The sequence below is a fragment of the Taudactylus pleione genome, unplaced genomic scaffold (assembly GCF_031769625.1).
Source record: "Taudactylus pleione unplaced genomic scaffold, aTauple2 ptg000485l, whole genome shotgun sequence".
Classification (NCBI taxonomy): Eukaryota; Metazoa; Chordata; class Amphibia; order Anura; family Myobatrachidae; genus Taudactylus; species Taudactylus pleione.
In genome coordinates, this window is record NW_028284887.1 from 1,455,643 (window position 1) to 1,481,345 (window position 25,703).

The 25,703-nt window shown below is 42.4% G+C and overlaps 1 protein-coding gene across 5 annotated transcripts in view; it reads right to left on the reverse strand.

The window, feature by feature from the left end:
- MNT (MAX network transcriptional repressor) overlaps positions 1-25,703 on the reverse strand; it is a 103,787-nt gene that overhangs the window by 18,336 nt on the left and 59,748 nt on the right. For all 5 annotated transcript variants that reach the window (XM_088449465.1, XM_088449464.1, XM_088449463.1 and 2 more), the window contains one exon: positions 2,261-2,453. In XM_088449465.1, coding sequence (XP_088305591.1) covers positions 2,261-2,453 — 193 coding nt within the window. The remainder of the gene's footprint in view (positions 1-2,260; positions 2,454-25,703) is intronic.

Genomic DNA, 25,703 nt, shown 5'->3' on the forward strand with positions numbered 1-25,703 from the left:
ACTAGAAAGATCTAATGAGAAGTGTCTTTTCTTATTTAAATGTTGATATATTTCATGTGGTTGTGGGCGCCATAGAGTACTATCCACACTGTAGTGCTTTGTTATTGGTTCAAGGGTAAAATCAGTGTACACTCGAGCTGCAAACACGACCAGTAGCACCAGAATGCCTCTAATTCTCCCTTTTTCATATAGAAAACATACACAAAAATAAGAAAATCTACAATTTTTTGGGGAATTTACCATAATCCTTCCCAAAGCTAAATTTTATGCAATTAGCACAATCTCAGAATATGACCCCAGAATGTGATTGCTTAGTTCTGAGTAGTGAAACCACTTACTTGTAATATATCTGATTCAGTTACAGGCACCAAAAGGTATACATTTTGGTTTCAGAATTATTTTTTTGCTAGTGTATTTTAGGGGTACATGGATTCAAAGGATCCATGTGTACAAATTCTCAAGAGGAGTATAAGGTGGGATATAAACTACTGTGGCCATTTAGAAAACTACTCAGCATTCAAATAATTGGTATACTACAAACAGTTCTTATGATCGCAGCCAGGAAACCAGCTCCAGGTTGATGCAGACTGCAACCTTATCTCCTATATAAGTTAGGATAGGGTCAGAAGGGGCTGAATAACAACTGGCGTTGATTGTGCCCTTTTCTGTCACAGGGGATAAGTGAAAACTTGGAGGGCTATGAAAGGACCTTAGCGGACATGGAGTCAGTTGTGAAGACTATATTATTATCATTATTTGATTTTATATTCCCTATGCCTTTTTCTAGCAACAGATTACTTGTAATATTAATCTAATGCTTGTGGACTCACGACTGAAGCAGAACTACAAAGGAAAGCTGGATCAATTAAATCTGAGCTGCTTGCTATATCAGACAGGTGGTCATAAGTGGTTAATAAAGTACAACTGTGCAGTAACCATTAGCAACGAAGCAGCAATAGAGAATAATGTCAAATGTCTTCTTGCTTGCTAAGGTTACAATACATCTGCATTTCACAAATAACCCCATAAGAAATGTATTAATTTAACAAAAAGGAAACACAAGTCTTGTACACGTGCTTTGTTGGGAATAAATTAAGAGATGAGTGGTTCGGTTTTGGATTGGTTAAGTTCAGATGTGAAAACCGAATCTTATTGGCTATCACGTGGGTTTTTTTTTTTTTAAAGATAAATGCGAACTTGCGCTAATTTGGTGGAAAGTAAAATGCGAACTTGCGCTAATTTGGTGGAAAGTAAAATGCGAACTTGCGCTAATTTGGTGGGAAGTAAAATGCGAACTTGCGCTAAGTTGGTGGGAAGTAAAAAAGAACCAACACATCTCAAGAATAAAGTGCTCTTCAATGCCTCCAAAAGTACTGTATTCCCTTAAAATACCACTTTTCTATCAAGATATATCAGCTGCGATATTAGGAAAAGACTGTAGGGGTCAGCAGCTGAAGGCGTAAAATAGACGCAATGACTAGATGTACTGCACAATGCTCTGAATAAATACAGAGACAGTCACACAGCTACTAGAGAAGCACATAAGATTCGTAGCTCTTTACACAGCAATAATAAGGTCAGGGAATAGAAGCAGTGCTATATATTTTATATATATATATATATATAAATATATATATATATATATACACACACATATATATATACACATACACACACTAAAACATGTGCAACAGGCAGAAGGTCAATTAATAGGACTGAGATACACAGTTGGTGAGGTGAGTGAAAACGTGTTGTACGTAAATGTGAAGAAACCGCGCTCAAACTGGCTGCAATTCAGTTCTCAATCTAAAATTCAAACAGCTGCCTGAATCTCAGAGCCATTTAAAAGAAACAATGACAAGGTTGAAAAGGACAACTGGAGAAATTGCCCATAGCAACCAATCAGCTTCAGCTACCATTTATATAGTACATTCTATAAAATGACAGTTAGAATCTGATTTGTTGCTACAGGCAACTTGTTGTCCTCTATAAAGGTTTGAAACATCTCCCCCATATGACATACAGTTTTTGAGTTTAATTTTTTTTTTATTATATATTTAGAATTTTTCTCTTTTCACTGTGACCTACAAATACATCTCTGTGCCCATAAAATTAAGTAAAATTCTGAATATGTTTGAGTATCTCTCGGTGTTACCCATAGCAACTAACAAGATGGTCACTGTCATGAGATGGTGTTGAACATGGTCGCCTATGGAACATTTTAAATAAATGGCATCCATTATCCATGACTGTAAGGTACCTGAAGCTGTGGAGGTAGAGGCCTGGTCGTCCTCTGGCTGAACAGTTTGACGCACAATTCGGTCAATCTCCAAGATATCCATCCACTGGCTGAGTTCGTTCTTCAAGTCAGCCAGCCGCTGCTGTGTGGCTATTTTCTCTCTGGCCAGACGTTCCATTTCGTGTTCATATTCTTTTTCTTTCCTTTTCAGACTCTGAGAACCAAGAAAAATAATAATTTAAAATCTCCAATAACTGTGCATAAAAAAAAAAACATGCTTAAGAGTTTACGTTAAAAAAAAAAAAAGAACATCATGTTCATATTCCAGTATGGATGAAACATCTGATAATTTGGTCTGCTTGACAAACTTTCATCTGTGTGATTTGTGGCTTTCTGAGCATGCAGCACAAGGTTACTGTTGCCCTATAAGTGGTGGATGTGGTTTTGCTAGGCAAGCGCACGCTGTCTAGCTAAATAGGAATATTTGACACATATAACCACTATCCCATCTTAAACCATTTCCTATATACACTATCCAGTAAAGTATATATAGCACGGATTGATCTTGCCATGTTCAGGGGAGTGTGCAGTTGAATATTCTACAACTCCAAGAAAGGTCTCGGATTGCACTAACTGTATTTATGAGAGGGGGCAACATATACCATCAGGACAACGAAACTAGGCCTGCTGCCCAGTGGAATTCATGTATCTATGGCAACGAAGGTCAAGGCTGCCCCCCTTTTTTTTTTTTTTAGAATATTAACGTTATTATGATCTTCAAAACTAGATATATTACAGTGGTGAGTAACTGAATTAAACGTACAATGATTTACAAATTGTAAATTTTTCTTTGACACATGAACGTAAAGTGCACCTGCCTGCTCTCTGTCCTACCGCAGCTTAATTCAAAAGTACTTTTCTACCTCCATCAGAAACATAAAACAACCCACACCTCTAAGATACTTATAGGAAATAAACTTCTGATGTTAATGCATAGAATGACTGTTTTACTTACTGTGACAACAGCAGCAAGTGGTATTGACAAGAGAAGTGCAAACATCCTAAAAGTACCTATATACAAACAGATCTGGTCACATGACTCAAATGCCAGATTCTATTCCTGCTAGTTAAGAGTCCAATTAACCTTCTCCACTGTCCTCACAGTAATACCCCTTTTACACCAAAATCCCGGGTCCGACCCTGGAATTTGAACACTGGTCAATCCCGGGTCGAACTCTGCTTCAGACCCCGTTTACACTGCAATTCGACCTGGGTTATTCCCGGGTTTGCCCCGTTCACACTGAAACCGGGTAATCCCTGCTTTTCCCTATAGATGTCATTAAAAATGGTCTTTTTTTAAGGGCTGACAAAGATGAGGTCACAAAAGGCAACAAAAGAGAGGGGCGGGGACTGCTTACAGCATTGCTACAGGTTGCTGTTCTGGCTGTGGCAGGCTGTGTATCAGCCTGCGTTTGTGGCTGCTGGTCAGGCTGTGGTGCAGGTTGCTGTTCTGGCTGTGGCAGGCTGTGTGCCTGCCTGCTTTTGTGGCTGCTGGTCAGGCTGCTGTGGTGCAGGAGGTTAGGCAGGCAAGCGATGGCTTCATGTGCGTCTCTCTCTGCAGGGCACTGACAAATTACATCACCTGCCTGTGCCCCAGAAGCTCCAATCAGCATCTTTCAGAGCTAGCCGGGTCAAATAAGCAGGGTAGCACCCGTTCACACTGCCTCATGACCCGGGAACAACCCGTGTTCAACCCTGCTCTCAACCAGAGTAAGATTCCCGGGTAAATCAACCCGGGAAATTTTTCTGGGAGCCGTTCACACAGAGCATCGACCCGGGTCGACCCGGCAATAACCCGGGTTATTCGGTTGGTGTAAAAGGGGTATAATAGAGTGCACTTCACCTTGCTTACAGCAGGGCTCAGCCTCTGCCACTTAGTTAAAGCAAAACCATTGACTGGGGGCAGTATGCCAACTTGCATGATTTTTAAACACAATCTGCTGTTTACTACTCCTGAATTCACTTTGACTCAACCTTGCGAGATCTCTTCTGACACTGTTGCAATTCACTAGGAGAAAATACCTATTGTATGCAGCGGCGGCCCCTTAACTGTCTGGCCAGGGAGTCTGTAATTGTGCGCATGATCGCAATCCCGCTAATAGCAAGCGGGTCGGTATCTAGGGACTGCATCAGCTAAAGCCCCTAGAAGCCGGTAAGGACTACCGTAGTATCAGGGGAGTGGCTTCCCATGGGAAATGCGCTCTGCTATCAGTCTGGACTGGCAGTCCCAGGGGGCGAAAACCCCTTCCCCTGGCACTGCCTGTTCAGCAATGATTAGCAGGGAGAACTTCCAATGGGAAGTCACTGCCACTGCTGGGTAATCCCTGTGGGTGGGGGATTTTATTAGGAAATCCGCCACCGATTCTATGCATAACATGCTTTTTGAAAGCAATGTTTTCATGAGCTGAAATGCACTTGTTCAAACACCGGTCATTGTCCAGATCAAAGTCCATGGGGCGAGTATATATATATTATTTTTTTTAAGAAACAAGAGGTCAGTTCAGTTTCATCAATTATTCAGGATCTTTTCTCATCAGAGGGAAGACTTATAGCCATTGCAGGAGAAATAAGAAATGGTTTGCACGTAACAAAAATATGAGGACTGGCTAAATTTTATTTTTGGGTCGGCAGCTACCAACCAGATTTTGTCCTTATTAGTTTAGTTTGTTCAGTCTATAGAAAATATCTTATTCTGCAGCAGACTTAATTCAGGACATCCCTCCCTCGACATTAAGGCATTGCTCCCCTCCAGAAGTGATCCTGCAAGATAGGTTAGGGAAAGATGTAAAAGAAGAGTTATCACTGGTTCAAGCGTGATAGCAATATATTCTCCTTTTATTCGTATGAAGGAAAGCAGGGTTCTATGAAGCAGTCAACAGGACACGTCAATAACTTCACTCCGATTGATTTAATTATCAGAAAGTCACATAGATTAGTGAATCAAACCTTGGATCAGGGGGACTGGCTAGCCAAGACTGGAAAACTATTTGCACATACAATCGAACGCTTACTGCACATTTGTGGGAAGGATGTAGCATACTTGGACAGCATTCTCCTGAGAGCCTGAAACAAGTCATTGTAGCAAATGTCCAGGTCCATTTTGAGTATTTCTATTAAATGGAGGTGAACACTCAGGTTAATGGTCTGGGGATTGTCTGAAAAGGACCAGCTAAACCTTTTTAGCAGACAGTAAAAGGTCAATGGGCATTGTACAGTTTTGGAAGTAAATTGGTCTACAAAATGGCACGCACAGGAAAGATGTGTATATTCGCCTATATGCAGAATTGTGCAGCCGCCCCTATGTGTATGCCTTGTTTTGTTAATAGTCATCGTCATCAGTGCCAGCATGCGCCTCGCCTACACTATGTGCAGAAGATACACCTGGAAAAAGGGATAGGTACGCTTACGACCAACCCCTGCAAAGTCTACATTTTGCTGACATGCCCTTACGGCACTTTGCCAAAGTGAGAACTCATTTATGCCTTTATGGTCATAGGTATAGATACAATCGAAATGCATATGACTCTGCACCACCCACACTTGAGTGCAGTAAGTTCCGGAGCATGCAGTGCGAAAACACATAAGACAAGCTGTGCAAACAGCTCTGCTTAGCTCCACAAAGTCTCAGAAATGTTACAAAGTTTAGCTAACCTTGAATGGGTGAGCTTATGTACTAGTCACAGAATTCCTTGATGCTGGTCTGGAGGAAGACCTCAGTGATAACGCACTAAAGGCTCGCTCATTAACAGTCCTTTCACTCTTGTGGAATAGGACTGTCAGAACACCCGGGTGAAGACATACTGTATCTGCAAGAAAGCATGTGGCCTAAACTAACACTAAAAGTTGCACTGTAGGAATTTGTTTTTGGGCGCTAGTAAGTAATAGAACTTTGCTTTGATCCCCTGGCTTAAGAGAAATGATGTAGGCACAGCCTTTCCGGTAGATACTGCCTGGGCAAAAACAGTGAAAAAGATCCATGTATTACAGGTGTCAGTGCTTTAACTGGCAGATCATGAAGATAAAGTTGTTGCATGACACAAAGCTTCTCCAAAAAAGGTTCATTCAGAGTTGCCTATAAATCAGGATAGCTGGTTACTACCATCTCTGATAACCCGCAAAATGCAAATGTAGACATCTGGCGAGGGTCATAGTCAGGACATCTACTTTCTGAAAGAACCAATGGCCAGATGGATGATGGCAAGCTCAGAGTATACAGAAGTTTTATCAGCCAAGAGCACGATCATAAATAGCCTCAGTTAAGGCTCATTCAAACAGGCCAGTAGCAGCTTAAGTATGAACTGAATATTTGGCAATACAGTCATGTCTGCTCTGTTCAAATACATAACTGCAGCCTTTGCCTGCATTTGTGTAATTTAGTGCTATGATATATCCCTTCCATGCCCCAATGCATTCCGTAATGATCATTAGGTGAGACAATATTACATAGGGTGTAGTATATTTTGTCGGCATTCATCAGGGCGAATGTTAAAATGTCGACATGACTACAATGTTGACAAAACGTTCCTGGTGGTCTAGTGGTGACGGTTGCTCTGGCGGTGATGTCATGATGACATATGGCTGATCGTGCAACTGTTTTGGGAGTATCCCTAACCACCCCCTCGTGCCTAACCCTCCTCTTGCAACCTAACCTTAACAATCCCCACCCATAGTCTAACTGTAACCCTCTTGTCCATGCAGAATCCTGACATATCACATGTCAACCTTCTGCGGATCAGAACGATCTACATTGTGGGGTCGACATTATGGCTGCATCCCATTTCATATATACACTGTCTTTTTCTGGCAATAAATACACCCCAAATATTTTTTCTCAAGCTTGTTCTGATCTAGAAGACTAGGGTTATGATGGAGAAACTGAGGTAACAACAGCTCAATTTCTTGCCCTTCTGACTAGAATGGGGCATAAACTGCTCTGTTTCCCAGTGCCATGGTAGCAATCCAGGAAAACAAAATTAAGGTAGGCATGAAGATTGTAAGCTTCCGAGCAGAGCACAAGCTGCATACACACACAACGATTTTGTTACCAACGATTTTATGAACGATTTTCTGTCAGATTTTTTTAAAGTGTAATGAACGATTTTTTTGAACTACAAACGATTTTTGCATATTCCCTTAATGAAAATCGTTGAGTTGACAAGTCTTATGGTGCATACACACGATCAGATTTTTCCTTCAGATATGAACGATAACGATTTAAAAATCGTTCAGTCGTTCATATCTGATGGAAAATCGTTCATATCTGACATGCCTGAACGATGGACGATCAACGATGCGCGTTCCCGTTTGTCAGATAACGATATCTGACATCTGATGGGTTTGCAGTCAGACTTGGACGATTCCATTCATTTTAATGTAGTCAAAAATCGTTCAATCGTTCAAATCGTTCAAAACTTTGGTAAAATCGTTCAAATCGTTCAGATCGTTCAGATCGTTTAATCGTTCAATCGTTCATCTGACAAATCTGACAAGTCTGACAAATCTGACCGTGTGTACGCTCCATTACTGAACTACAAACATGAACGCGCATGAACGATAATCGTTCATCGTTTGACTCAGAAAGTGAACGATTTTTTCAAACGATATCGTTTAACGATAAGCGTTCAAAAAATCGTTGTGTGTGTATGCAGGATTAGTCTGTCTGTAATTACACAGTCTTTTATTCATTTTCTGTTCACAATTGTAAAGTGCAACATTTCCTCTTATACATAAAAAAAACCCTCCAAAAAACATAATAATTTGAGAATATGCTGTGGTGAAAAAAAAAGAATGATGATAAAACAGGTGCCATGGAGACAGCTGTGGCTACATTCCAGTATAATAAAATAAGTGTCTGTTGCTGTATTTCAGCAATGGATTGCACCTTTAAGAGACTCCCTCCTTCTTTGCCTCCTCCCTCTCGGCTTCCCAGTGGGGACAGAAACACGTGTACGCAAGGACGTCATACTTCCCCCTTCACTACTCCCAGGCCTCCGCCTTTCGCTCTTTATTTTGCCGGGAAATTAACTGAACTGGTGCCAGTTTTCAAATCCGCCCTCAGCCTGCGTACATTCCATTTAAGGCTTGCACAAACAGCCTGCCTGAGGCTTTCACACATGTGCTCAGAGCAGCATGCTGGTTATAGAGAAGCTTCTTTAGGGGATATGGATATTCACATTTTAGACACAAACTCAATTGGCACAGTGACTGGGGCTGATCCATTCCCCTGGGCAAAGATTTTAGCTGCTACACTGTGACAACTAGCAGCTGATGTCTAATGTCTTTCTTTCAATTGTATCACTGTCAAGTCCATCTCAGATTACAGGGATCTTGTCCCAATCAACGAGTTGTGAGTTAGGAAGCTAGTATATACTACATGTATAATGACATCTACCATTAATATTACTCTTACCATTTTTGATAAAAATGTAAACAATAACGGCTAACTTTAAAAGGTATGCAATCATTCCATGAGCATTTTAGGATCATGTAAAAACCATAAACTAAAACCTTTTGTACACATCTGTTTTTAGAAGATGCTGTGAAACTGAAACTTTCCTATAGAATGTCTTAATATGCCTTTGTTTTAATGCCATATTTTATGATAAGAGTTGACATATTACACAACACTGTATTTTGAGGGGATCATGATACAAATAAACTATATACATATAAAATCTAAACATAAAAGAGCTTTGTATATTTTATATTTATTTAGTACCCATTCTTTACATAGCGCACACATAATATCCAACACCTTACAGAGAATATTTCAATCCCAGCCTCAGTAGAGCTTACATATATATATTCTCTATCACAAGGACATGCTACAGTTAATTTTTTGTCAGAAGCCAATCAACCTACCATTATGTTTCTGGGGTATCGGAGGAAACCACAACACCTGGAGAAAATCTATGCAAACGAGAGGACCCCGGCCGGCGTGATACCCTCAACCGGCCCTGTACAGCACTGAGGCGCCAGGCTGGAGAGGTGCAGCCGCCTTTTACATTTGCCGGACGCCCACTGAGATTTTGTTACCAGTGGGGAAACCTGTTCAGTAACTTGAGGTCAAGGATAGGCCGATGAGATCTTTTGGGCTTCTGAACTTAGAAAAGGGTAGAATAATAGCCCTTCCTTCGCTGTGAGGAGGGGACTGGAATTATTACTCCTGAGAGCAATAAGGACTGAATGGCCTTTTGGAGCAGCAAGGCCTTGCTTGGGTCAGATGGAGGTCCTCTGCAAAAGAACTGCTGGGGTTCGCCTCAGAAAGGAGATGGCATATCTGTGGGTATCTTCTCTTACCCAGGCGTCTGATGTGGTCGGAGGTCAGAACTGGGCGAATTGAAGAAGTCGGCCTCCCACCCTGGGAGCCCCCAGAGAGAGGCCCGCCCCGTCAGGCTGAAGGCTTGTCCTCAGAATTGGTAGGTGGACGTCTAGTAGCCCAGGTCTGTTTGGTCCTAGGCTTGGAGGCCTTAGTTGATGTATGATGCCTTTTGTAAGGACGGACCTTTAGCTTTTACTTGGGGACGAAAGGACCGAAAGGATGACATCCGAGGCTTTGCATTACATGCAGAGGGCAAGAACGAAGTCTTGGAAGCTGCCAAGGTAGTCACAATTTTGTCTACTTCTGGGCCAAACAGGATATCCCCAGAATCCTGGAGAGACTCCAATGCCTTTTTAGAGTCCGAATCTACCTTCCAGGAGCGGAGCCAAACAATACGGCGGGTTACTACAGAAGTGGCAGATGCCTTGGAAGCTAGGAGAGCCGTATCCAGAGCTGCTTCACCCAAAAATAGGAGGCTGCATCTCTAATGTGAGATATGTACGACAGCTGTTCCCTCGAAGCATCAGAGGGAAATGCATCTTCTAGGGCCTCTGCCCAACTCTCAATGGCTTTTACCACCCAGGCTGTAGCCCTAGCAGGATGAGTAAGAGAGTATATAGATTTTAGACAAGCTTCCATCCTTCTATCTGTAGTCTCCTTTAAGTAGGCTGCAGTATGGATAGGTAAGGTAGCTTTATTGACCAGACATGTCATGTGGGAATCCACTGCTGGGGGAGCTTCCCAATTAGTGCAATCAGTAGCGGGAAGAGGGTAAAAGGCAATCTTTTACTGGGCATATTCCATGCCTCACACATATGATCAAATAGCTGATCAGAGTGAGGAAACTCTGGTAAAACTACCTTTTGTCGTTTAAATACTGGCTCTTTTGCCTTAGGAGCGGGTTCTGGCTCTTCTATTTGAAGAATAGATTTTACAGCTCTCACAAGTGCAGGCATATTCTATTTAGAGGGGGGTTCCTCGTCTCCCGAGGGGGAGTCAGAGTGAGAGAGGTCTGCGTCTTCTGCCTCCCCAGATGATAACTCAGAATCTGATAGCTGGGTGGACTGGGAAGATAACACAGCACGCTTAGTAGGTTTACTAGGTAAGGGTCTCTCATTTTGCAGCATTTGTTGAAAGGCTGTAGAGGTATCCGCCAGGCTCTGCACGGAGGTAGAAAGTACATCTACCCATGGGGGAGGCAAAGGATTTGCAGGGAGTACCTGCTGTGGCCATCCTACAGGGGGACTTACAACAGGGACCGCTAGGTGGTCCGCAATTTTTGGTAGCACCTGTGAAAAAGTAGTACAGGGTGGTTTCTGAGGAGAGGACACCGGGGCAGTACAACAAGATGCACAAAGACCATCCTGAATGAGGTCCTCTGGTGTCTTGTAAATCCTGCTCAGCAGGCTTCGCTTCAGAGTGGGAGCAGCAGGCTGCTTGTTATTCTTGCCTCTGCCAGACATAGCTGCAAGAATACTGCAACACGCAATCTGACACAGTGCAGTGAGCAACCCAGATGTACGTGTAATATGGCACAGTGTACTGCACAACAGCGATATATAGTATGCGATAGCCCTCACAAATATAGGGAGATATGAGGTACACTGATCCCCCTATACCTTAGTATGCCAGGGCTATAGTAGAATAAAAGGAAAGGTATAACCGGACAGTAATTGGAAAAAAAAAGAAAACAGACAGCAGGGCTAGCACAACTCACATAGAAATGCAGAATATACAATATATGCGGTGGACACTAAAATCAACTACACAGACCGCAGTGGCTAGTAGGATATATCGCTATATAAACCTGGCACTTAGGAGAGGTATACAAGGAGACTGGACCCAGCGTTCCCGGAGACCTAAATGCAGAAAATGGCTGCCGTGAGTCTCGGAGGGGGCGGAGGTTGAGGGAGGAGCAGCTCAGGGAGCAACAAAACCGCAGTGGAATGGCGCACTGAGCTGGGGGAGGGGCTGCAGGGAAAGCGCCTTCTCCTCTATGCAGACATTAACCACCGGGCTCCCTGGCTATAATTGTGCCCTGCGCCAGTATCCACATCAGCGACTCCAGTCTGTTTCCTGAGACACAGGGGCAAACCCAGGATTTTTAGAGGGGGGTTTCCAAATGTCCGATTTTAGAGCGAGTGTGGCCAGTCCATGAAAAAGGGCATAATTAGCACTTATCCAGCTTTAATATACATCATATAAAATGTATTGTGTGTCACAATAAGCCCTTAAATGCGGCAGTAGGGCCATCTTGCCTGAGCTGAGTGTTTTTATTTAAGATGTGTGGGCACCATTCCAGATCATGGGAGCAAGTCCAGGAGTCTGGGGGAGCAGTAGAAGAACCTAGCACTGCCCTGGACATATATGTACATATTGGTCTCCATACACACTGAATATTGTATTATTATACAGTATTAATAATTTAGTCTATTAATGGTTTATAGCAGTGCACCTCTTAACAGTGCATGTTTTCCAGATCTCCTAGTTGGTGCACAAGTGTATTTATTGCAGGCTGGCACATGTTAAACGATCCAGAGGTGGTGCTGATTATTTCATTTGTGATACTGAGAATATGCAGCATTAGTAACATTCTATTATATTACTATTTCTATTGTGATCATGGTGTGGGCTGAGGAGGGGGGTTTCCAGGCAACCAGAAACTCCCCCTGTGTTTGCCTATAAGACCGGAGGCAAGACTGCGCATTAGACACGGGACCGCGCAAGTGGGGATCTGCCTTACCTGTCCCATTGAGACCCGGTTGCAGTCTGGGGTCCAGGGAGCCTTGATAGCTAGGTCCTCCTCAGAGGCCCGCAGGGAGGACCTAGCCGAGGCTGGTGTCACGGTGCTGCAGAGGGGTGATGGAGCAGCAGTGCAGACGTCTAAAGGACGGTCTTGCGCTGCTGCTCAGTAGTAAAAATAAATGAAAATAAAAGTAAATTATAAAAATAAGCAAGTCCGGGAGTCTGGGGGAGCAGCAGAAGAACCTGGCACTGCCCTGGACAATATGTACATATAAAAGCAGCCCCACTGTTAAAACGGTGATCCAGCTCCTGCCGGACACCAACGAAAATGGGTTGCCCTCAGGCTGTGGACGGGGTATATGGGGAAGGACCGGAGCATCCTGTGATTGAAAAGCTTTGCTGTTAGTGTTCGGTCCTCCAAGTCCCACCTACACCCCATTGTCTCCCTGTGGAGCCCTATGGACCCTGAAGAAGAAAGTATTTTTTTGGAATCCAATTGAATTGTATGGCAGAGTATACTAGAATCGTATGTGAAGCAACAAAGCACTTCAGGTACTATAGAAAAGGATTTTACCTGGATGCATCATTTTATGTTAAGTTGCTAAATAGGTAACCCAATGCAGGGTACAAGGACTGTCTGCATTCCTGACACTGCATAATGCCAAGCAGGCTGGTCGTTAGTTGGAGGGAACCTTAGGGTGGCTACACACAGTACGATATTTTAAACGATATTGGCGTTTTTCGACTGATTGGTCCGACAATTTGTTTAAAATCTGCCATGTGTAGGCACGATAATGATGCCGGTGCACGCTCCCGTTGGTCGGGGTCTGTGATCTTTTGAACATGCAGAAAGATCACAACCTTTCACGATTTGACACACATCGTTCTGTGTGTACGCACAATGAACGATTTCATGAACAACGAACAATTTGTCGTCACTTTTCCTGGCCACTCCCCTCCACCATTTTGTGCCAGCCAATGGGGGGACACAGAAGATGCATAGTGAAGTTGTTTGCTGTCAAGCGATATATCGTTAACAACCCATCTAAATCGTTTGTACAATCGTTCCATGTGTATGCACAATATCGTTTGTCCGGGAGTGTTCAGGATTTCAAGGGAAATCGTTAACAAGATCGTATCATTGCCTACATCGTTCCGTGTGTAGGGGCCTTAAGCCTGTAGCCACGTGTGGGGGCTCCTCGGTGCAGTGTTTTATAATCTTTATATTGTCTGCTGGAGTAATTAGGTAATATGGTCTGTAGCAATGGGATTTATCAAACTTTTTAGAACAAGCGATGTCTGTCAACCCATTATCTCTCTGACCTCTGTATCTTTTAACTATATAAAAGACAAACTTCTTAATCACAACTCATTTATTCTTTTTAACAGTAGAGGACAGAGAAATTCATGTTAGTTTTTGGAAATGGCTTGAAAATTTGAAAGTTTGTTATTACCATAGTAATTTTTCCAGCATTAAATTTTATATGGATAATTTACATCAAAGACTAACCAACTCCTGTGTTTAAAGAATGCCTTTGAAAAAACATGGGTATCTCAGCCCAGTACTCAAGAAGCAACAACTGAATAAAGGACAATATAACAACCTCTTTCATGTGCATGGTTATAAATTTAAATATGACCGTCACTTGGGCGCCTTTCCTACAGTAGTACTTATTCACAAGCAGATTATTATACGGGCTGATTATCATTTAAACCATGGCATTTCCCCGGCCCCTCTCGCAAGTGAGTAGTGGCAGGGAAAAGCCTTGCTGACTTGTTGCCTCACAATAGTTGAAGAGCTGCAGGCTTCTCCAGCATGTACTGGAAGAAGAGAATATCTACTTGTATTTATATCAAATTTATAAAACGACCGACACTTAATACAGAAATAATATATAATCACCAAGGTACCTTCCATAACCAAATAAATTTTACCAGACTGATGGCACTCAAGGACTTTTAGTGGCACAAAAAACATAGGAACAACGATTCCAACGTTGTTTAATAGAACTTTCCTCAGGGATACAAATATAAATATGGAAATAGTGTCGGTTTACAAATAAAAGCTAAAAGCGACATTGTATGAAAATGAAACAAAAGTATGTGAAATCATGACAGCTTCATTGGCTAAAACCACCTGGACGGAGGTGAATGCTTCTTTTGCACACTAGTTGACTGGTCTTACCTCTTCTAATGAGAGGAACAGAGAACCTCAGGACAGTACAGTATGCCATCATACTGTTGTATAGGGCACACAGCTGTATTTCAGGGAAAGGGGCTATAATGCACAATGAGACCATCAACCAAGGCACAAAGATGTATAGGTGGGCCAGTTATAGTGTAAAATCGGCAATGGTAGACATGTAGCTTTATGTGGTGGGTATGAGGCGAATGCATTGGGCGTAGAGTTGTATATGGTGAGCATATGCTCATAAGTTGTGGGCATGAGGCTGTTACGCTGGACACAGGAATAGAATCATGGGTTAAGACTGGAGTGGGCATATGACTTAATCAGAGGTCAGAGCTGGGCATCGGGTCTATGAGGCTGTATGTGGAGGCATTAGGCTAATATACTATAAACAGTATTTACGTTTGTGCTATATGCCACATGCTATTAGAAAAACTATTATGTTATTTTCACCGCAATCAGTATGATTTACCGCCGGGCGCATGGCGTCGGGATTTCGACGCCGGTCATTAGACACTTGCCGGGATTAGACAGTCTGGATACAGACGGTCGGCATTCCGACTGCATCCCATTTTCACCATACTGCAAATGCCATGTACATTTTTGCAACCTTGTACCTCTCCTCACTTCCCGTGCTGTCTGGTCCTGTACCAGGTTGGGTACGGGACACCAGCACTCAGAATCCCGACTGGGCTAGAATGCCAACACCACCATTAAGTAGGCTAACCCTAACCCTACCCATAGCTCTAAACCTAACCCCCCCCATAAAATAAACCTAACTCCCCCCCCCCCCTGCAGCCTAAACCTAATGTATACGAACTGCCCTCCACAATTTCATAGGGAGTAAAGCAACAACACTTATTGAAGCCTTTCACAACCATAGGTCTATGAACAAAAATCAATTAATTTTTCCTCATGCCTAAAAAAAAAAAAAAAGAATATACAAATGTTCAAACATTTTCTGTGCATTGTAATTATTACCATGAGTGATGGCTGCCTCTGATGAGACAACGTGACATATGCAGATATCCAATACACATTCTCTCACCAGACAGCGATCACTCATGGTAGTAATTAAAGCTGTAGAGCAATCAGACTGCAAACCAAAGCTCACATTTTACTCATCACTTAATCACTATTTAATTCCAACCTAAAGTGGCCACTGATGGGTCGATCCGGACGAATGACTGAGCATTGATCAGCAGGATCATCATTCAATTTAACCACATATGGCAGGTGTATTCAACATGCGTCCCTCCAGCTGCTGTGGAACTATACATCCCAGCATGCCCTGCCAGTTTTGCCATTAGGGCATGCTAAAACTGTGCAAGCGCATGCTGGGATGTGTAGTTCCTCAGCAGCTGGAGGGTCGCATGTTGAATACTCCATGCCATATTGATTCCAGCTTCACTGAAGGAGAGCCACATACATTCTCAACGGGTCCAAGCCTAAGGATCCTTATCTGGCATTTCAGCTGTCTAGGTCCAGACTGGCTGCCAAAATCACCAATTTTCCAGATCTCAACTGCAGTATTGCATCATGCGTGACCAGCATTGCAATTAGAGTATAAGGTAATTATCTTGTAGGGAATCAATTGAATTAGTTTCAGATACCTGTCTGAATGGATTTGGGTATTTTATCCCAGCATTGTTTGCATCAGGTCATCCCACATGTATATTTTCCTCTCTGTTTTTTTGGAGTTTACAAACAACTCCAGACAGACGGAAGGACAGACAAATGGACAGATTGTTTAAAAAAAAACAAAAAAAAAAAACTGGGTATAAAAAGCAAAGAAACCCTTGTTGTAATTAAAAAAAATAAATAAAAAAATACTTGTTAACCCTAAGTGATTACTTGCAAAAAGTACTTTTAAACCTGAAATGAACACTAAGGGGGGAGTATTCAATTAGCCAAGAAAATGTGTTTTCATGCATAAAAATGCGTATCGCCCTAAAAAATTATTTTTTGCGCTATTGAAATAGCTGCCCAGTTAATGTGCAAAAATTCTCCATTGGGTTTAACGCAAATTTATTTTCACCACCTCCTGAGCAGATGTTAATCCCTATTTTAAGGTAAAAATGTCAGGACTTTGTTCAGAACCACTGGGACACCCTTCTTAATGATTAATTAGGCAAAAATACATTTTTAATTAGCTTAATTTGACCAATGTCATTTTTGGGGTGAAAATGTAGGTAAACGGGTTAATTGTTGTGGGACAGGTATATTGGGGTGCTGTATGAATGGCATAGGTGTATTTAAGATTGCAGCTGGGTGTTAGTTTAAGAAAAAAAATACACCTGACACAAATATATACTTATAGGGATATTTATGCACTCCCAATTTAATTAGAACATTTATTTTGCAGAAAAACACCTGCTTTCTATCATTTATTCACGGTTTTAGAAAAATGCTTATAACAGCCATTTGACACAATTTAAGAACCCCAAATGCATTTTATTATGGCCACTAACAGACTTCTAAGGGTATATTTAATAAAGTGCAGGTTTTTAGAAGAGGAGTTGTTGCCCATAGCAACCAATCAGATTCTAGCTATTATCTTCTAGATCTATAAGGTGCTAGATAAATGAAAAGTAGAATCTGATTGGTTGCTATGGGCAACAACTCCACTTATAAAAACTTGCAGTTTAGTAAATATACCCCCTATACTGTTATCCTATATAAGTTTGCCTTTTCTTGGGGTACAAACAGATTTCCCCATTTTCACCTAGACTTTTTGCGAATACAGCCTGCAAGAATTATCGTACGAATGTCGCAGGACGACTTCACTAATTAAAATGTGTGAAAAACAGGAGCGCACATAAATGCGAAGAGTGACATTAGCAGACAAATGATTCAATAAATTATCACACGAAAAGTGTATGCATTATCAGAGCTAATTCAATACCCCGCTAAATAAACCCATCCCAATGTTTGCTTTTTATATATTTTTTTTTATTTTTTTTATTTTGCTAGCCATAATTCCCATCTCAATGCATGTTTTCCAATGTTTAAACAAATAATCTATCAACTAAATTAATTTAGAACTTTGAAAAGATCACAGGCTCAGACACATTACCAGAAGCATTGTTGCACAATCTTTCTACCAGAAACCACTACAAGGTTCACTTGTAGTGAAAACTTTTAGCAAAAGTCAGTGTTGATAATTAATAAAGTTTCATACATTTGTATAGCTATGTTTTTGTACTGCATTAAAAAGAGATTGAAATAAGTGTCACAGAGGTGAACCAAGTGAAATAAATGGAAGAACATTTCTCTGTATGTATAAAAAATGTGGCTGACAATAATGCAGTGATGTCCACCTTCCGGAGTAATAATGGGGGCTCTAATGAAACCTCAATGAAGATGTGGTTAACACACCAGCTTTAGTCAAAAAATGTATTATTTAATTGAGGATTTCACACTTCTTCCCTTTGCGTTATCCCACACTTTTGGTACTGTAAGAACATTGTAATTCAATTACAAACTTACTATACTAGGTAACACAAAAAAGCAACAAAATGAAAAGTAATTTAAATCAATGCTGGAGAATGAGAACATCCATGTTCTGTGTAAGAGAGCTTGGTCATTTCAAAGTCAGACGTCTGATCTTCACTGCTGTAAAACGTGACGTAATGTACAGCCCTGATAAATGGCACATGCTACAATTCCGCTACACACCCCTCCATCTCTCAAGGGCAATGTCATTATTTGCCGTCCATTGCACATTCTGGCTGCATAGGGGCTGTGAGACATGTTATTTATGTATCTGTGTTTTTATTCCTTAAAGCTGAGCTAAATGGCGCTCCAATTATTATAATCACATATACAATATATGCCAATATACAGACTAAAGGTGCGTACACACTAGACAATATTTTGCCTGATTTCGACACATCGGAACAACAAATCATATAAAATATGTCCAAATCGTTAGTGTCTACTCAGGATACCGATGCGCGTCCCCGCGAGTCGTACATCGCATTTCAGATCTTGACTACAGCAGGAAAGATCTGCCAATCTTGTTAACGAAATTAAGGTAGTTTGTCAGATTGGACAGTTTATGCAAGATATAGTTTGTCTGGGAGTGCAGGGGAGTTCAAGGGAAATCGTTGACTACATCGCATCTTCGTAAGGTGGTAGTGGTAATTTCATGTGGTGATGGAAATTCCAGCAATTCATCCACACCAATTGGTAACCAAACCAAGTAAAAATAGTATACTTTCATTTGTTCAATACTGTTAAAAACATAATTACTGGGAGGGGGGGGGGGGGGGGGATAATTACAGGCATATTCCCAGAGGATGGTGGGAGAGAGGGAAGTCACCCTTGGATTAACAACTCAGCACAAGTTTGCAAAATTACCAAAAGACTATTAAAAATCTAGTTTTACAGACAATTACTCCACTAAGCTCCCCTCCCCTAAGACAGCAGCATTATGCCCTAGACACGTTTTGCCAAGTTTGTGTCATACTAGAACTCTTGGTCTGGCTTTACCTGCTAGACAGCACAGATCTTACCATCAGCCATGGTCCCCGCATTACACATGCAATTCCATGTTCTACAGCTCTGAGATATGCGCTCAGTGATTTTCTCCACCCTTTTATGAAAGTAGTGCATTTGAAATCACTGCGTGATAAATACCAGATATTTGTCTTTTTCTCTTTGCGTTCTCCTAACAATTACCAGTTTGTGAAAATAATCTCCCTCAATGACACATAGAGCAGAGCCAAGTCACAGAACACATATACAATACAATATAGCCATACTATTTCCATATTCCTGACATACACAGAAGATATTTTAACAATCATGGTTACAGTATAACCTCTGTGTTACCAGCACGTTTTTTCTATACCTGTTTGAAATGGACGCTTGTGACCATGATCTCTATCCCATATTAGGGACAACTTTAATGTATAACAAAATGTTAAAGAATAATACTAGTTTTACAGATAAGCATAAAATTACTTATTTACTTTCCCCTCAACCATACAATCAGCCTGTAACGCTACATTGTAGTCAAACACGTTTATAAAGCAAAGGGTATTGTTCGCTCTCATATTAACCACTTATTTATTAAACACAGAGGACAAAAGCAAACCGTTATGTTTTAGCTACAATAAGAAGCAGATAAAGAGAGCAATGGATACAACAGCTAATGGCAGTGTGTGCTGACATGCAAATCCTCACAATGCGTCTATGGAGAGCATGAAGTTGTATTACATATTCCATTGGAGGAATCCCAGCGCGTTTCCAGGGAGACGGAAACGAGATATTGCCTTGGAAACTGCCTCGGCTGAGTTGCTTCTTACAGATAAATACTGCATCAATACGGGTCAATCCTGTCTGGAGAAAACATTGAACTCTTCTTTCCCTAAGGGTGGAATCACTTTTCAGAAATGTATTGGGCCTCCATTGAGCGATACTATACCATAAAGAAGCCACGAGTGGTTTTCTTAACAGCTTTTAAAAGGCAAAGATATATGAGTCACAGGTTTTTTTTTTTGCTTTACGTCTAAAAATTTTTAATGTTTCCAAAGGTCAGACAGGAACATGTTTTACATCAATCATCACATGCAACTTGAAACACATGTCCTGCAAATATGTTAAGATATAATAACTGTATTGAACACTGGGCCTGATTCACTACCGTGTGCAACTGCGATTACGCACGCAATCGGGCGGTTGTTTCTTTTTCTTTCTGCGTATACGTATGCATCGCAGTGCGCAAAATGGCCGTTGCGATAGGGACTGCGATCGCAGCCGCAAGCAGACCCATCACAGAGTGATTGACAGGAAGTTCCGTTTGAGGGAGGTGACAGGGGGGGGGGGGGGGTCTGCGAAAAGCAGGCGTTCCAGTACGTCCGGACGCTGTTACAGGGGTATGCATAAATTAGCCACTGTAATGCCGTACACAGTCTGAGGACTCATAGCATGCGATGAAGTTAGCAATTTCTGAGTAAGGTTGGAGCTTGTGCAAGTGTGCGTGAGGCTGCGATGGTACTCGATTGTACCGATGGTTTCGCACGTCTTGCTAAATATAACGGATGTGTGCTAAGTAAAATGGTTGTTCTTGTGTAGTGCTGCGATGGGATAGCGATCGCAATGGATTAGCATACTACCGCAGTTCAACTGCGTGCGTAATCGCAATTGCATACGCAGTGAATCAGGGCCACTGTTCATACATCAGCTCTATAGGGGCTTCTGGTTATTATAACAAACAAACTCAGAAAGCATTGCAGGGACAGTGTAGTCAAAAATCATAGTTCTAAATAAGATTTTCGGTGCACAAACACATGCCGTTAAAAGGCCTGGGGGGAATTAAGAGAGCTTGCAAAAACTGATCTGGACTGGCAAATGTCAATTTCAGTTTAATAATTAAGGGTACTGCCTGCTGCCAGCCTTTGCACTTATTCAAAAGGGATAGTGAATTTCTGTCCCCATTACATGCCCTGTGGGCTTTATACTCTAGCTGGGATCACATTCATCCACACAATGAGGCTTTCCCATTGGCTGGAGCTGTAGGATTACTTTTAGTAGTCACTTCTCTCTCTCCTGATCCTCCATCTAAGCAAAAAGCCTTGGGGGAATGATGGGGTGGAAGTGCTTATCTTGCATGTAATAGAATGGTGAAAACTGAGCTGTGATTTCATCCTGCCAAATGCAGGTCCTCAATACCAGTGTTTTTTTTTTTTACTGTGATTAGGGTGAACAGGGAACATATAAAAAGTGATATAAGAAAAAGCCATATACTTTTTCGCAAATGAACCAGCTGCAGGCATTGCTGTATAAACACACACTGAAGTGTGTCATAACATATGGGAGTGGCGTTGCCAGTAAACATAAAGGATGTAGAGGATTAGTGGCGGAGAAACGCTGGTTTCCATGACCAGATTTTCTACATGTGACCTGATGAAAAAAAAACTCTCCCCAAAACCAAGATCAGCTACTTGACCCAGATAACAGTTTGGTAGATGTCATCTTATGGTGGGTACACACTACACGATATGCTCCCTGAGCGATATCGTGTAGTGTTGTCCCCGGCAGGCTGTGCTCAATGTCGTTCATGACATTGAGCACAGCCGCTGAACGATATCATTAACGATATCGTTCAGCGCCGGGCTCTCTCCCCCATTCCCTGACATGCAGCAACCTGACGAGATCGTCAGGTTGGCCTGCATGTCAGCCCGATGAACGATAATGACAAACGACCCGCAGGAACGCGCGTCGTCGTTATCGTTCATCTTTCTGGGGTTAAAAATGGACGATAAAGTGGACGACTGAACGATAACGATATCGTTATCGTTCAGTCGTCCACTTTATCGCCCAGTGTGTACGCACCTTATGACTCCACACAGCGGAGATACTGGTTATGGGAGGATTCCAAATGCCGCTTAGTGAAGCTTGGCATGAGCGGAACAGAACTTATATCACGTCAATGCTTACAAAATAAAGTTATTGCAAATGTGTTACATGTAACAACTGCAAACCTAATATACACAGAAATCATGGATGACACTGTGTGATGAGCACCACCTATGTTGAAAAATGTGCCGTGCAGAACCTCATTTAGGGGTAAATAATTAAAATACTACTGTAACACAATAATGCTTATGCTGCAAACAGGAATACTCTATGCTAAGAACCATTTGGCCCATCTAGTCTGACCTTAAAAAGGATAAGTAGGTAGGAATCAGCAAGTGTCATGCTGTAATGCTATATTCTAAAAGAGACTTATAAATAGTTGCACTCGGGACGGGGAGGAGCAGTATCAAACGTCCGAGAGAGATAAGAAGCAGAAGATGGCCACAGCAACCAATCAGCCTCTGTCATTTCAAAGACATGGGGTAAGAAAACGGGAAGCAATCGACTGTCTTATCCCGGCATGGGTGAAATGCCGGGCATCTAGATGTAGACGCCCGCATTTCCCCGACGCTGGGAGACCGGCGCCCGGCATCACGATCGTAGTGATGCCGGGCGCCGCGAGCGGACAGCCGCGGGGAGGGAGGGTTAGGCTTAGGGCTCCCGGGGGGGGACTTAGGGTTAGGCCCCCCCCGGGAGGGTTAGGCTATGGGGAGGGAGGGTTAGGGTTAGGCACCCCCCGGGGGGGACTTAGGGTTAGGCACCCCCCCGGGGGACTTAGGTTTAGGCAGAGGGGAAGGGGGTGGTTAGGGTTAGGCACTTGGGGGGGAAGTTAGGGTTAGGCACCCCTAAGGAGGGTTAGGGTTAGGGGGGGTTAGGTTATGTTAGTGTATACTTACCTATCCACGATCGGGATTTCCAGCGCTGTCTGGCTTTCGCTGCTTCTAACTCTGCTCCTGTCGGCCTGCCGCTGACGGGAATCGAACCGCCGGTCATGCGGCTGACGGTATATCATACCCATTCCAAGAAAACTGTAGCAATCCACACATCCCAGCATGCCCTGCCACAGGTGTTCTGTTAAGGTATGCTTAATCTGGGCAGGCTGTGATGTGTGGATGTGTAGTTCCACAGCAGGTGGAATGCCACAGGTTGCCTACTTCTGTCACAGACTGTGCTAGATAAATGACAGCTAGAAGCTGATTGGTTGCTATGGGCAACCTCTATATTCTCTCTCTTTTTTAAATGTTTAATCTCCCGGGTCTTTATTGCCTCTTGGAGCAGGGCATCAAAAACCTAATTATTTTTCTCTGGCAGGCCTTACAGAGCCCCCAAACATACGGCCCAATTCATTACGGATTGCAACTGTAACAGCGTACGCAGATCGGCCGATGGTGTGTACTGCGCATGCACCGCAGTGCGCATGCGTGAGTTGGCATTGCGATCGCACTGCGATCACCTACACAGAAACAAAGCCATCGTAGATCAAAGGACGGGGCATCAGCATTTGAGGGTGGTGGCGGGGGAGTGGTAGGAAAAACAAAGGCGTGCCTGTCCGTTTGAGCGCTGCTGCATGTGCGCGCATAAATTAGCCCACTGCGTCGGCATACGTAGCTTGTGTACTTACTGCGTGTGACGAGGTTAGCAAGGTCTGAGTAAGGTCTGACCTGTTGTAATTGTGCGTGAGGGGCCGATGTTGCTCGATGTTCCTGATGTATACACAGGACTGCAAAGTATTACGGATGTGCAAAAGCGGTAGTGGGCGTCTCTATGTTGGCTTAGTGATTCCAGACATTAGTATATTTTCGCAGCAGGTCTGCGTGCGTAATCGCAGCTGCGATCGCATTAGTGATCGGCAGTGAATCAGGCCCACAGGTCCAATTTTAGGTTGGATCAGTACTTTATGAAGGTGCACACATGCAGCAAATTGTATGCAATTTGTTCTACGACCACCTCACCCTGACCGGGGCAAGACAAGTACACAATGGGGGCAATTCAAATGGCTTTATCACGGTAACATGTATGTTCTTTTATTTTGTAATCTACAAAGATATTAACAAAAAGTGATAACTCAACATAAGACAACTATGAAAACTTGTTAAAAAAAATACAAAGGTGCTGTAACACAAAACAGCTGATCAGATGGGCATTTTTCAACAAGAGTTTGGAAAATGAAAGCAAGCATGTGGATAATTGCTACAGGTTACAGAACTAGATGTGCCCCGGCTTTCATAGATTTACTCTGGCGACACTGATGTGCTGTAGCTGTAAAAAGAATTAAAAAAAAAAAAAAAAGTGTCATAGCATAGAAGTCAGGGGGTGGATTAATTATTCTGTTACTAAGCAACTAAACAAACACAGGGAGCTCCTGACTTTAGATGGCCTATATTATATGCAGCTACACTTGTATCTCAGCACTGTTCTGTTATACCCAGCAGATCGAGTGATCTGCAGATGATGGTTGTTCATACACATTGAACAACCATCATCTGTTATCTGGCCACAGGTCGCACCGCGACCCCCTCCCCGCGGCCTGTATACACAGCACAATAGACAGACAGATCTGCCATCAGCTGTGCAGCATAACCGACGAGATATGTCTATGAACAACGTAGTTCACAGACATATCGCTGGTACACACTGGCAGATGGGCACAAGATATTTTGGCCAATCAATTGATCGGCCAATAGATCTGCCAGTGTGTACCCAGCATTAGACATACAACCCTCGTAGCGCCAGTAGGCAACATGGACGCTATCAGCTAATGGATCTGAGCCTTGCTACTTTTCACTTCAATTTTGACAGTTCCAAAAAAAAAAAAAAAAATTCCTGCCTGGTCCTGGTTATACATATGATAAAGATGGTGTTTTGAAATCAAATCGGTGCATTATGTGACCCAAATAGCATAACAAACAAAACAAGGGAATATAATGCATGAAAAGCTCAATTCAAATCGCTCGCTATGGAAACTGTGAGGTTACAGATTTTTTTGGTGGAATGAAAAGACACAAAGTAAAACAATTATGAATATGGGAAAGAAAAAATAAGTGGGTCTCCTTTAGTCATCTGTGGTGCAAGGTTGACGCTTTAGCTGCATTGTGTGCTGTGCTGTTGCCTGGCTATATAATAACATTTTGTACAAGGCAGAAAAAAACAAAACAAAAAAACCTTAAAGCTGGGGTACTGAACACCAAGACTGCGTTTGTATTGACTGATAAAGAATTTACATTTGTGCTTATCCAAAAGCACTGCAGAGATTTAATGGGGAGGGACGTATCCTAAAGTCCCCTGTTAAAATTCTGGTCACTCGGATCCAGGAGGAGCATGACTTAATGACATCAAGTAGGTACCATGATAACGTCATTGAGCACCTGGATAAGGATTGCTAAATATTTTTAAAAGCCAAGAAATAGGGGCGATCCATCTGCCCCAGTCTGGCACCCTCAGGAGGAATTCAATTAGTCAGGGGATATACCCAGAAACTAATTGATAGCGCAGTGCGGGGAACCAGAATTCAATTAATTAGTCTATTTCCCACATGGGTGAACGAGCGCCAACCCATTGATTCAATGTAAAATGTAGAATCAATGGCTTTTCCTGCGCATTAAAATGTAAGTTCTGCTTCTTACGCAAATTTTTCCTTGCAGCTCCAGAGTAAAAATATTGCCGGTAATTAGCGTGCTGGGTTCCCGAAACTAAATTAATGAATTCCCCCCCTCAGACTCAGAGGTACCTTCGTTTGAAAGAGCCCGTCTCCTCTTTGAAATGTTGAGACCCCTGAGAAACTCTTC